The sequence below is a fragment of the Rhipicephalus sanguineus genome, chromosome 5, assembly GCF_013339695.2.
Source record: "Rhipicephalus sanguineus isolate Rsan-2018 chromosome 5, BIME_Rsan_1.4, whole genome shotgun sequence".
Taxonomy (NCBI): Eukaryota; Metazoa; Arthropoda; class Arachnida; order Ixodida; family Ixodidae; genus Rhipicephalus; species Rhipicephalus sanguineus.
This window is the reverse complement of record NC_051180.1, coordinates 19,762,932-19,776,113: the sequence shown is the minus strand read 5'-3', so window position 1 is coordinate 19,776,113 and position 13,182 is coordinate 19,762,932. Positions and strand designations below refer to the sequence as shown.

The 13,182-nt window shown below is 46.5% G+C and overlaps 1 protein-coding gene across 1 annotated transcript; it reads left to right on the top strand.

The window, feature by feature from the left end:
* The first annotated feature begins 866 nt into the window (after nt 1-866).
* On the top strand, nt 867-12,895 carry LOC119393335 (uncharacterized). The gene is made up of 10 exons (XM_037660304.2): nt 867-1,247; nt 1,850-2,204; nt 3,990-4,164; nt 4,833-4,991; nt 5,572-5,634; nt 6,970-7,049; nt 7,742-7,821; nt 9,644-9,878; nt 11,269-11,350; nt 12,603-12,895. The coding sequence occupies exons 1-10, from the start codon at nt 867-869 to the stop codon at nt 12,802-12,804; spliced, it is 1,812 nt and encodes a 603-aa protein (XP_037516232.2). The 3' UTR covers nt 12,805-12,895.
* Nucleotides 12,896-13,182: the final 287 nt, after the last annotated feature.

Sequence of the window (13,182 nt, the reverse complement as noted above, 5' to 3'; positions counted from 1 at the left end):
AGGAAGCTTGTTCTCGCTAGAAGTTAAGTGTGTTAGTATGTGAACAAATTACTGCTCGTAGGATTAGCTCAGAAGTACACACGTCGCAATTAGTGACACTGTGTCACCTGACCTACGCTTAAAATGCTTTCGACCACATAATAGTAATAATAATATCTGGGGTTTAGCGTCCCAAAACCACGATATGATTATGAGAGACGCCGTAGTGGAGGGCTCCGGAAATTTCGACCGCCTGGGGTTCTTTAACGTGCACCTAAATCTAAGTACACGGGCCTCAAACATTTTCGCCTCCATCGAAAATGCAGCCGCCGCGGCCGGGATTCGATCCCGCGACCTGCGGGTCAGCAGTCGAGCGCCATAACCACTAGACCACCGTTGCGGGGCACTTTCGACCACAGATGCAAATGTTACTTTACAACGCAGTTCTGGCGGGCAACCTGGTGCTCTAGCTCATCCTCCAATATTTACCCTTACCCTTTCCATCACACTACACTCAAACGCAAAGAAAGTAACGGAAAGTGTTTTCGCTTTATCGCCATCATTACTGCCAACATGTCTGAGTTACTGAGAACTTACAGGCGAAGCAGAAGCATGAGCAGTTCATCTTCATTTGTTCCCAGATTTTCGGTTTTCCAGTTATCCACCCATTTGTTCTTCTAATTATCTGTGCGCTCAAACCTGCTCCAGATTCTTGCTTTTCCTCATCTTCTCTTCTCGTTCCAATCACCACTGTGGGTACGTGCCATACCTTGAAGATTCATCATCATTATATTCGCTCGCGGCGGGGCTTCCGGCTGTCATTCTGTCAGCGTCGTTAGCTTTCAAATCACGGCTCCGCCAGTGATACGCCTCCCTCGTGAGTCGAAATGTCCCCTGCACTTGCGACGCTGTCTCTGATCAGCCTGGTGGCCCTGAGTTCAGCCCGTACGCCTACAGCACGCACTGCCAAGACGACGCCGGCGCCGTACACGAGGCAGTTCTCCGAGCTACCAGACTACGACACCTACCGCTTCGTGGAGCGCCTAAGGTCCGAGCAAGCTCGACAGCTTCGTGAGCGCGACGGCAGCACCAACGCAACTAGCCGCGCGCGCTTCCTACCTCGAATGCCACTGAGCAAGCCGATCTGGTTGAGTTTCAGCGGCAGAGGTGGACGGCAAGATCGGGCGGCTGGTGACCGTCGACGCGCCACCGATGATTCTAGTTCTGCCATTCGTCGCCAGGTGCTGCAGTTCATCCAGGACCACCAGGTATGTTGCAGAAGAGCCACCATCTGGACTAGTTGGCTCTCTTGTCTTGATGATTGTTGGAATTACCATACTCACCGAATATATCTAAGCTCTGCAGAAATGCGTTTTATTTTTATCTAACATCAGAAGGAAAGAGGAAGAGGAGCAGGAGAGGTTGACGAGAGGAAAAGACGCCATTTGTGCAGACTTAGTTGGGAGAAGGGCTCAGCGTACTCACATTTACAGCGAGCGTATTCATATTTATACTCACGACTCCGCGTACGCAAATATGCTTGCTCATATTTGTCGAGGTTACGGAATCCAAGCACGACAAAGAGCTCACTTGAAAACTGGGACTTGAGATGAGTAGCAACATAGTTACCATAGTGAAAACAGGTCCCGAGTAAAAACTTTAGCTTCAAGCTGAGAGTTCTTCTTTGCCCACAGTCAGTTACGAAGTTACGGAAGACACATACTATAAAGTTCAGTAACCGCCGTAGATAACGCGCGTCTTGAAGCTATAGCAGGCGTACAAGCGGCGCGTGCCTTGCCTTATTTCATTATAAGGTGCGCTCGCCCTTGAATTAAACCCCTCCATCCTATACCCTGCCCTTGCCTTACAGCTCATCCTTTACATAGCATGCTCGTGCGTGCTCACGGGCGTGGTTCTACTGGTCACGCTCATGGCCTTTCACGGCAACCATCGCGGCTCGGACGCCAGGAGCACGTTGTACGGCGAGTCGTACGCTTTGATGGACAGGCGGCCGCTGCTCGGCAAGAGGCGATCGGTACTCGAGGAGGACAGCGAGGACGAAGAGGAAACAGCCATCGACGGCAAAAACGCTCGCGGCACCGGAGAGGGACGACGACCACAACCCGAAAGACGTGCTGGCTTCGTGGACGATGGGAATTTCGAGATCACCACGTTGTCCGAGATCGGCGTCGGTGAAGGGGCAACCAGCTGGTCGGAGCCGGACGGTATCGGAGCTACATTTTATGTTCATTTTCTTGTCGTTATCTTTAGTATAGCGCCAGCGGAAAGGTATAATAATGACGTGTTACATAACTTACTTATTTATTTATTTATTTATTTATTTATTTATTTATTATTTATTTATTTATTTATTTATTTATTTATTTATTTATTTATTTATTGGTTGATACGACAATATTTAAACTTTCTTAGGGGACACGGTTAAAGGCAAACATTGCCTGACTGAGCCGTGTCACCCATAAAGCAGCAGCAGCAGAACGACGACAATTACAAAACACAAAAGCACCCTTGATTATCGATTAGTACACTTATTTCAGACAGATGAGATGTACAATTAATGAAAAATTAAAGGCAACAAACGAAAAAAAGAACATCAACGTTACACAGTGTGCTAGGCACTTGATAAGCACTTCAAAAGCAGAGGCACAAGCATATACAAAAGAACCATAGTTCACGAAAAAAAAATCAAAGAAAGGCAACCAAAAATAACCTTAAAAGCTCGCCAACCACCTGCACCGAAAAACAAACTAGTGTCATCAGTTCAGTTAATACTCAAATTTAAGGGCGCAAGAAACGATAGGCCAGGAGAAGTGGAGGACGCGGGCACAATTTAACAACAGGTTTAATGACTGAAAAATGAAAATATGCAAGCACAGTATTAACACAAAGCCTAAACATTCGGGGCCAGATAGAGTGTTTCAGATTCATGCCTCGCAGAAAGCGTCGCAACACACGTGTCACCGGACTCGTCAATGTAGAACGCTTCGATGGTCTCCCGCGTAATCTTATCTTGGTGCCTCGATAACACCTATTGGTGTCAGACAGCAGTGGCTTACACGTGCACGCCCTGCAATGTAGTGAAAGATTAGATGTGGGTTGCCCTTTTCTTTCAATAGAACATTCTTTCAATGGAACATTAATAATACCTGGAGTTTTACGTCCCAAAACCACGATATGATTATGAGGTACGCCGTAGTGGAGGGCTCCGGAAATTTCGACCATCTGGTGTTCTTTAACGTGCACTGACATCTTTTCAATCGAACATTAAGCACCAGATATTCCGTCGCTACAAGCCGCAACGTTCACATTATGAGACGAAGCTTTCTTCCTTGACACAGTCGTGCGCATCATATTCGGTTGTATAGCAACTAGACGCTTCACAAAAATTTCGCCTCATGATTTTCAGCATATGCTTTGTCCCTGCAAAATTTATTCTTTCTTTTCAGAGCCATCAGAATCCATCTGGAAGGACCAAGAGCCAGTGAACCGGGTAAGTACAGCTCAAGTGGTACCGCAATTGGACAATTACAAGGAGCCATATTTATTGTATTTGTGAGCAACGGTAAAATATGACGTACGTTCATTCATTCGGTCGTCTCGTCATCTTATTGTATTTGTACCAAGGCTAAAGCGCTATCGTAATGTCACCCTATAGCAACAGTATCGGCGTAACGCGTCAGCGAAGCGACGTTCTAAAAGCACAGATTTTAGGTATATTTAGCAATCAGAAACAATCATACGATTGAGAACACCCGGTACGTTACCTATGTCCATTCTCGGTATCGTTCTTGCCACCGTTTCAGTCTGCATGTTAGGAATACTATCGGCCTGCGATTCTTTGTACCGGCAATCCCGCTCAAGTCTGAGCATCTTTTGTAATGATGGTCCTACGCATTACTGTTGTATGGTGATGGAGGCGATACGCCTGCGGGAGTCCAGAGGGCAGTATCCCTTTTTCTTTTGTCAAACCAATCTACTCATGCGTATAGCAGGGCTAACGTCTCCAGTTTCACTGATCACGTGCTTATTTTTTTCTCCCTCTCTTTCATTTTTTTTCCACAACGATACACTTCTCACACAGCCCACGGACGTGTTCCCTAGCCGGCTGTTGGATCTATGCAATCAGGAAACGCCCCTCCCTTTCCTGGCTTTCCTGCCCAACGGGTAAGTACAGTAATGCGGTGTGGAGGTCGAAACTAACACTTGAAGTACGGCGGGATGCCAGTATCTGCAGTAGCCAAACAAGAACATATTCGAGTCAAACGGAGGCCGATGAAAAAGCTGTCGTCAAAAGGGACTCTGCAGCTTTTCTTTTCTTTATTTTTTTTGTGCAAAACTGTGCTTTTGATCACCTGGGCTGCAGTTTTCATGAAGCGGTAATGCTGAAAAATGCCTTGCATATAAGATTTAAGCTGACAGCGTACGGCTGAAAATGCAGTAGACACCTACGACATCGTCAGCAGTAATCACCGCTTAGCGAGGCATCCGTAGCACCTTTCTTTAGCTGCCCTTAGTGCTCAGGCAAAATGCGCTTGCGTCATGTCGCTGTATATTTTTCGAATCTGGTCCGGTCTTCCCGTGCTCTCAAGAGCGAGCTCATCGGCAGGCCTTGAGTAACGAATTGAACAAGCGGCAAAAGGTGGGCTAGTTGGTACATACATGTCTCATGCAAGGGATCAACAGCGCAAAGACGGGACGAAAAAAAAAAGGAATAACAGCACGCGTCCTCGTGTGTTTTTTTTTTTCGTCCCATGTTTGTGTTGTTGATTCATTCTTTGGGCCTTGAGTAAAATGAGCTGCATATGAGATGACAACAGCCGCTTGCGATGCAGATGCCAGGATCGATCCAAATGGCTTGCCCACGGCCACCACAGCGAGGTCTTCCAGGTGGCGTCCACGCTGAAGCGAACTGTCCTGAAGGTGATTCCCGTAACGGGAATATTCACAGATCAACGTGTGGACGCCATCGCAGCAGCCATAGAATGCAGCGTGTAAGTTGGCTTCAGAAAGTTAGGGTTTAAAAAAAACGACGAAGTCAGCGTTGAAGGACGCGTACGCAAGAGAGGATTTCACGAACACACAGCCCATCGCGTCCTTCAAGGCTGGGTCCTTCAAGGCTCAATACGCATCCTTCAGAGTGGGTTTCGTTGTTTTTTCAGACTACGTACCTACAGGCCCAGCACCAGACTCTTCTGAGTTAGGGTTCGTGTGTTGCTTAGTCCATTTAATTATCCACATGAAATACCAACCGAATGGAGTCAACGAGACAGTAGCGTGTAACTTGTGTACCAAACAAATGGTTCAGAGCTTCATAACCTCATGAACTTGAAGCATTCATCAGCAATCATTCCACAGTTTGTGTTGCTATCAACTTCACTTTGTTAATAATTCGTTACCGAAAAAAAAAATACGTTAAGGTCCTGTCTCTGTTAGAAAAATGGCCTTTATCCCTTTAAAAAGCTTTACAAGGGAAGATTAAATTTACTTAATATATTTCATTTTATATCGCTCGCGTAGAAAATACCCTAGATGCCGCGTGGTTGCGAAATTTTCTTTTTTTCTTTTTTTCAGCAAACTTAGCCTGCTGAGACACGGAGTGCGCTACAGAACGCCCAGTTTCGTCGAAACGCAAAGGTTGGACGCTGAGGCTCTCGTTTCGGTGTCATAGTTTTCTACCATTTAACAACGAATGCGCTGCCGATATGTACCCTGTGCACCTGTATGAACCGTAGAAGGACATTGCACGATGTCCTGCGCGTCCACTATACTTCAAGAGGCCTTTCTGCGTTCAGTAAGCAATGGCTGCATCGCGTTCTTAGAGGCCAGGCACACGCGAGATACCTCTTAAAGGGCCCCTCAACAACAACAAAAAAAAACAAAACAAAAAAAAAACAAACGAGCGCGTTATCCTCTCTCGGCGTTTCTCGTCTTTCTGGCGCACTTCTTGACGCAAGGACGGCGACTCACTTGACGTCATTACGGTACATACTCTCGATTGGTCCATACGCGAAATATCAGTTGTGAATTGTCTCCTACACTGCTTTGCCATGCAGTCGCCCACCCTTTATTCTTTGGCTCGCATGACTATTGTGCGCGATCAACTGATTTCACTTCATTTTGTATGTTTCCGACTGCGCAACCGGAGATAGCGTGTAGCCGACAAGCGCGAAATCCTGATAGGCTCAGTGCTTAGTGATGACATCGCAAACGTGCTTTTTATAAGTAAGTGGTGAGGAGGAGATATCGCTTGTAGGAAGCGGAGCGTAGGCGAGAAAGAAACCACTCCCTCGTATTTGAACGCAGGGTAGTTAGGGGCCCTTCAAGCTGCCACGGGAGTGTGGCAGCTTGCGCGCTCACAGTCTGTAGTTATGCGGCGTTACTGAACCGGAAGAGCGTTTGCTTGCTTACGGCTTTTATTTTCTTATTGTAAATGTTTTGAGGCCTTACTAACTTTTTAGGAAAGAAAACGTATCTGAGAACTCTTCAAGCCAATCATGAAATCATGCTTCATGAATGGAGGTATCAACTTTGTTTCCCACGTTCAAATAACTCGTACGCCAAGATCTGAAAACCGGGGCGCCTCACCGAAAAATATTTGTATGTTATTCGCTGAAGCCAGCATTCTTTATACCCTCAGACAAGCGATCAGGCTTGTTACTTTTCGACGTGCCTATAGACCATTTTACGGATGGGTTTCGGTGCCGCCTTATTAGGCTGTCAACCTTGCCGTTTTTTATCTTTAACAACTAAACGGTGGACATGTACATATGAAAACGATTGCGTTGGTGCATTCAACGTTTGCTGAGCTTATCAATTCACGTCACGATATACGAAAATAAGAAAGCATTCATTTGATAGCCCAAGGCGCCCATATGTCTTACGTAAAATCGTTCATATAGACTTCCGTGATTCTTGGTGCGCGCTGCAAGACACATTTGTCCTAATTTACACGACATCGTTTTACCATAGGATCGCATGCGTGTTTGACCAGTTCCCAAAGTGGCTGCTGCGCGGTGACCATGGTCTCGGGTCCAGGGACTTCCAGGCAGGTGCGGTCACTGGCGTCATTTTTTTTTACACGTGCACTTCCGCTCGTGAAATATTGTTTGAAGCACTGCGCTGTTCTGGTGCTTTTCATTTCCACTCGCTACAACTAAAATTCAATGTTCAGCAAACATTTATACTCGAGTCGAGTTAAGCAGCACGTCCTCAGACTCGACCCACAGCCTCACGTTCCAGAAAGTGCTATACGCAAGTGTACACGGAAGTATCGCTTGTCATGCACATATACGCCACGTCGTGTGGCGAAATTCGCGGCCACCGGAACCGCAACAACATGACTGTTGCCCGCAAGGTCATTCTCCAAAAAAAAATAATGGTAATAATAACGTGAGAATTATTAGCAACAGCGCGCTTCGTATTCTATGTCGTGTTTATATCAGCTAGGCAATGTATTCGGTGAGCTGAAGAAAAATGACATTGGCATTGGCCAGTGTTCTAGAATAAGAACTTGTACTTCGATCATTACAACTTTAATGCATACATGGCAGCTTTCTTCTTAGCAAAGTGTCACATTCCTCGGAGCACTATGTAGGGTGAAACTATCGCAGATGCCAGTTAAATTCTAGCGGAGCCATAGCGAAGGAGACATTGTATGCATCGGTGCGGAGCGGCGTTGCTTCCCTCTAATATACAGCACAACGCGCTCCATCTACAAGTAAATAATTTCTTTACATTCCAGGCAAAAACCAATGCTTCCTAACGCGACATTTCATCGTGCTTGAACTGGGCTACGCTGGAAAACCACTATCACGGATAACGGTGAGCTTTACGATTATGCGCCGACCTTGTGTGATGGCCCTTCACAACGAATCTTCAGTTCCGCCTTGCTCATTGCTGTCGCTCTTACGCCGTGAAATTTTGCAACTTAAGTGTGCCCTTATCATGCGGGCATTTTAACGATAGCGTTAAAGAGCCCGTGTCGCGTAAATTTCGAGGTCAGTGTCGTTGGTTGTGAGCGAAAAATTGTCGTTGTCCGTAAGAGAAATATCGCGATGGACGCAAATGAAAAAAAAAAAAATCATCCGTCCGAGCCGGAATCAAACCCAGGCCTTCTCCTTGGCAAGGAAGTGTTCTACCACAGAGCCAGACTATGTATACTGTTTCGAAAAATAAAGAAAAGAAAACCTATGCAGGCGTCACGTGGTGCCAGGAATCGGGTTAACACGTAATACTGCGTGGCAGAAGCGTATATAAGCGCATAACGCTTCACACCGTATGAATTGCGCAACGAGTGGGTGTTTTAAAGGCACATCCATTACGAAGCGCTCAGGCATAATTAATCATCATCAGCAGCATCAGCATTAACAGTGTGTGCAGCAGCGTAGGTGCGCGCATTGTCTTACAAACGCGTACTGGGTACTTCGCTAATTGCAAAAGGAATAATGGCCTACTGGGGACTTCGTAAGTGTACTTGCAGTAAGCGCGCATTCCAGGAGAGCTTGAAACGGCTAGTGTTACGCGCACAAACGTTGCTAATTCCCTCACGGCAGGGTTGAGGTGTCCACCGAGAGAGAGAGAGAGAGAGAGAACAAAACCTTTTTAATGAAAACCAGTGGCTTCCTCGATTGTGGGAGGCGACGACGGCTAGTCGGCCAGGAGCCCCTGCTCCTTGGCGGCTGCCTCTGCCCGCCCCGTGATCCAGACCTGCACGCAGCAGTGGGAGGCCACACTGCTCAGCTCCACCGAGAAAAGAAGCCTGGCTAGCGGACGAAAATTCGCCAGCCAGGCGATGCGAACGGGGCCTGATTACGTTGTCGCGTTCTACTCCTGAATGCGAAACGCAAGCGTCCTCCAAATTTTTTTTGTGGCGGTGTGTATAAAAAATTTACAATTATATTCCGGGCTTTCACGTGCCAGAGCAACGAAATGGCTATGAGGCACGCCGTATATTGGGGACCCCGTAATAATTTTGGCATTATCAGAAAAATCGATTAACGCGGAGGTTGTTTTGCATTTCTCCCCCATCGAAATGCGGCCGATGCAGCCGGGAATCGAATCTGCACTCTCGGGCTCAGTTATAACTGCTAAGCCACCACGGTGGGGCATAAAAAAAATTACGACTCTGCAAATGCGCATTACTTGGCTGCCTCCTGCGCTAAAGAATATCTAGTATTGCATTGCGTCTTAACATCACCGAAAAATAAGAAACGAACATTGCAAACAACAACAACAGTAACGACAACAACAACAACAACAATAATAATAATAATAATAATAATAATAATAATAATAATAATAATAATAATAATAATAATAATAATAATAATAATAATAATAGCATGTTGCGCATACACGAGTATAGAGCACTGTAGAACTTATTCTTCAGTACTGCGATCTGCTCTATTATGCATTTACATGTTTCGCTCGATTCGCCGGTACGTTACCCGCTTTGATAAGTAATGTCGCGGGTAAGTGGGAACAAGAGTTCCAAGCCGCGCTCACTTTGGTTGCAAGCGTTTGAAGAACTAAACGTTTTTTTTTGTTTCCTTATTCAGTGTACGGAACTTCGACGCGTTCCCTTGCATCGTCACGTTTGGCAATTCCAAGATATTCAGGCGATTTATTGTCTGTTTTCGTGCAGCTACGCAGTGCAGTGCAAGGCCGGAGCGTCGTATTGCAGGCATCTTGCTGCATGGCAGTGGCCGAACGCGCTCTGGGGTTCCGGCACCTTAGCGCGAACCCTGACAAGCTGCTGGTGACGGCGACCGATGCGGCGAGCCTCGAGTACCACTTTCCGGACAGGTCTCCGCTGTCCATCGACAGCGCGGGCCTCAGGGTGCACGTCGCTGGTTGCTTGTCCTTTGCGCTCGGACCAGGTAAGACAGCTTACGAGCTGAACGTCTTGATAGGGCAGCGCGCTCCACAACAACACAGGGAAAGAAACAACACAAGGCAGCTATTAGTCACAGCTATTACTTTATTACTTTATTAGAAAGCAGACAGATACTTAAAGGGACACTAAAGATACAAACGATTTTTCTCATATTAGTAAATTACTCTTTCACAATTCCGAAATCACCACGCTTGCCGCGAGAGGACGCTTGGTAAGCGAGAAAACGCGTAAAAAGAAAATGCGAGGGGCGACGCCACCTTGAAATTACTGTACCAAATGCCGTGACGTCATAGATTTTGACGACATATATTAGGTCCTACTTAGTTCCTAATCAGCTAAAATGAAGTACATTGTCATCTTAGGGAAACAGAAACGCCGTGACGTCATAGATATTAACTAGGACCTACGTAGTTCCTAATCAGTAAAAATGAAGTACGTTGTCGTCTGAGGGGAATATACACTTAACATTCCAAGTTGCAGGAAATTTAATTTAGCCAACGTCGCCAAAATACGTAAAATGCAATTTGAAATCCGTGACGTCGCTCGCGCAGATTTCGGCAAGAAATTTAAAAATGAAGCTTTCACCTTGATTTTCTCCTCTAATAAAATTAATTATAATAGAGTTCTCAGAGTACAATTTATCAATGTAAACCGATTCATTGTTTCAAATTAGTGTCCCTTTAAGATATCCGATACACCCTCGTGTTCTTACATCAGTGACGCTATTTACATTGCAGCAATTCTGCTTGCTCGCGCGCGCGCGCGAGTGCGTGTGTGCTAACACGAAATTACAACCCCTTCAGGCGCAACGTCCACATATGTGGACGCAACTTATTTTTGCCAGTTTTTTGGACGAGTCGGAAAGAAAGAGCAAGATACATTGCGCATAGCATCAACTGAACATTCTGCATTGTCAACGTGTCTTGACTTAACCTCAGTGTGTCATGTATGACCACAACCGATCACTTTGGTGAAGGCACTACGATGTTCGACGGGTTGTTCGACGTGCCGCATTCCAGGACCAACATCATAAGTATTATTTTCTCCGCACGAAATGAACACAACCGAACACAAATTGTGCATGCATTTTAAGCCAACACTTTCCTTATTCTTACGTCGAAATGGAACATGACGGATTGCAAAGTAATTAAACATTCAATTATCCACTAATTAGGAATAATTAGCAAAACTCGCACAAAACAGCGTATTACTTTATTTTCTTTCTTGAAATGTATTATTGAGTGCCTTAGAATTACGTTGTGCAAATTTGAGAGATTTGCAGACAGTGCATCATAATTCGCGCCTGAAGGGGATATAGACCTGCTCGCTTTCCCATTTTGAAATGTTCCATACTTCAACCATTCTTTCTGCAGAAGCCAAAGAAGACGACAACAACTCGCCATCTTCGCCACCTCGTGCTAAGAGCGCGCTCAGCAACGCCCCTTCTCACAGCAGGTGCGAATTTAGCAAACTGTGCGTAGCGGACTCTGCATGCTTGAGAGCGCTATAAGAGATCGCTGTGGATATCGCGACAGCTACGGTGCGAAGCTGTGTGAAGAAAGAGCTCTCGGAAACTCTTTGAATACGACAGATAAGCGTTATCGGTGACTCGGCAACCCTGTCGCAAACACCTGATCGCCGTTTGGGGATACTGGCACGTAAATAAGAAACGTCACGAGTATGCACTACAGGCGCGTGTCGCAAATCGATCGCAGTGATTATACGCGTGCTTCTATGACGTCCTATACGCCATTGTGGCCACCATATTCAGTGCTATAGCGCGGTCACAAGACGCGTCCGTGATGCCACATGAGAACCATTTATTACTCGCCTACACGCGACAAAACATAGCTCGAATATCTTTGCAAATGTCGACTTATGATCTTGCTGGTTAGACATATTCTCAGCGTTTAGCGCAGAGACTCGTGAACACGGGGACAACGAGGAGGAAGAACATACACAAGCGCTGCACCCTAGCGCTTGTGTGTGCTCATCCTCCTCGTTGTCCCCGTCTTCAGAAGACTCTGCGCTCAACGCTAAGGAGAATTGAATATTCTTGTAGCTTCACTTTATTCCAGGGAGAACGAGAGAATATAACCGGAACAGAACACGGGCGCGCGTCTATAGCTCCTGCGCTCGTCTGTAGCTTGGGGTGTCCTGACAGACCAGCGGCGGTCGACTATATGTAGCTTAAGCTGGTTTATCGAGTCTGAGCTGGACAGCGCTGCTTCCCACAGGCGTGTTGTGGGATGCGCTGCGGCTGTGAACTTCGCCGTGTGCTTGCCCATGGCCGCACAAACTCGTAGAGCGTTGCGCATGCTTAGTGCAGTGTGTCTAGCGTGGTATACAAACCAAAATGAGGACATTTCTATGCAGTTTCCGCCATACTACGGCTTCCTTTCTCATCGGAACGTTGTGCAGTGGTAATAGTGTCCTTCGTGCAGGCGCTAGTGATGAGATGGGTGTGTATGGAAACGGTCCCGTTATATCGTAGTAGTCGGTTAGAGTAGGCGTCTCCCATAATCATAACGTGGTTTTGGGACGTTAAACCCCATCAATTATTATTGGTCGGTTAGAGTAATGCGATGTTCTTTGTTCAGTGGTTTCCTTGCGTGTCTACGTTATAAGAGAGGTATTTCGTCAACACGCAATAGGGTAATTACAAGGTGCTCGCGTAGTTCTTACATTATACCCTGTTGTGCTGCAGCAGCAGCGAAGCACTGCGCTTCAAAAGCAACGTGACGTGGCTGGGCGCCGTGGTGGGCAGCGTGGTGCGCAAGCTGCGTTCCGAGTTGCCGGAGTCCCGTGCTCGTGCGGAACGCGGTCTCGTCGAGGAGTTGTTGATGCTGCAGAGGCGCCTGCAGCAGTGCGACTCTGTCGGAGAGTTCTTCGACACGCTGAGCATCTGAAGATGGCGCCTCGAGCGCTATTTTCTTCCGTCATCTGATCGACGTCTCTCGATGTTTTATTTATTTTTTTTTGTTTCTTACGTTACCTCTCGAATGCAGCCCCTCGTTGATTCCAAGCGCTGCTCGCTTTCGAGCGTGAAATAAACGAGACAACATTTAGTCGACTCGTTCACAAAGTTGGAAATATAGCTAAACCACAAAGTCAGTTACAAAGGGGGTCCTGTGTGCGCTACCTTTATTTACGCTACCTATAATTCCAAATGTATGTATAGCAAGCGAGGCAATGGACAGGTTCTGTTCGTTCACAGGGCATTGGACCAGTGGTAACACCACATTTAATCATCCCCGCATGCACGTGATTATTCTGGATAATGCCGG

What these genes read in the sequence shown, in the direction of transcription:
- LOC119393335 (XM_037660304.2), top strand. Translation starts at nt 867, where the DNA reads ATGTCCCCTGCACTTGCGACGCTGTCTCTGATCAGCCTGGTGGCCCTG. An exon ending in CTGGCTTTCCTGCCCAACGG is followed by an intron (nt 4,165 to 4,832) that starts GTAAGTACAGTA and finishes CTTGCGATGCAG; the next exon opens with ATGCCAGGATCGATCCAAAT. An exon ending in GCAGCCATAGAATGCAGCGT is followed by an intron (nt 4,992 to 5,571) that starts GTAAGTTGGCTT and finishes TCTTTTTTTCAG; the next exon opens with CAAACTTAGCCTGCTGAGAC.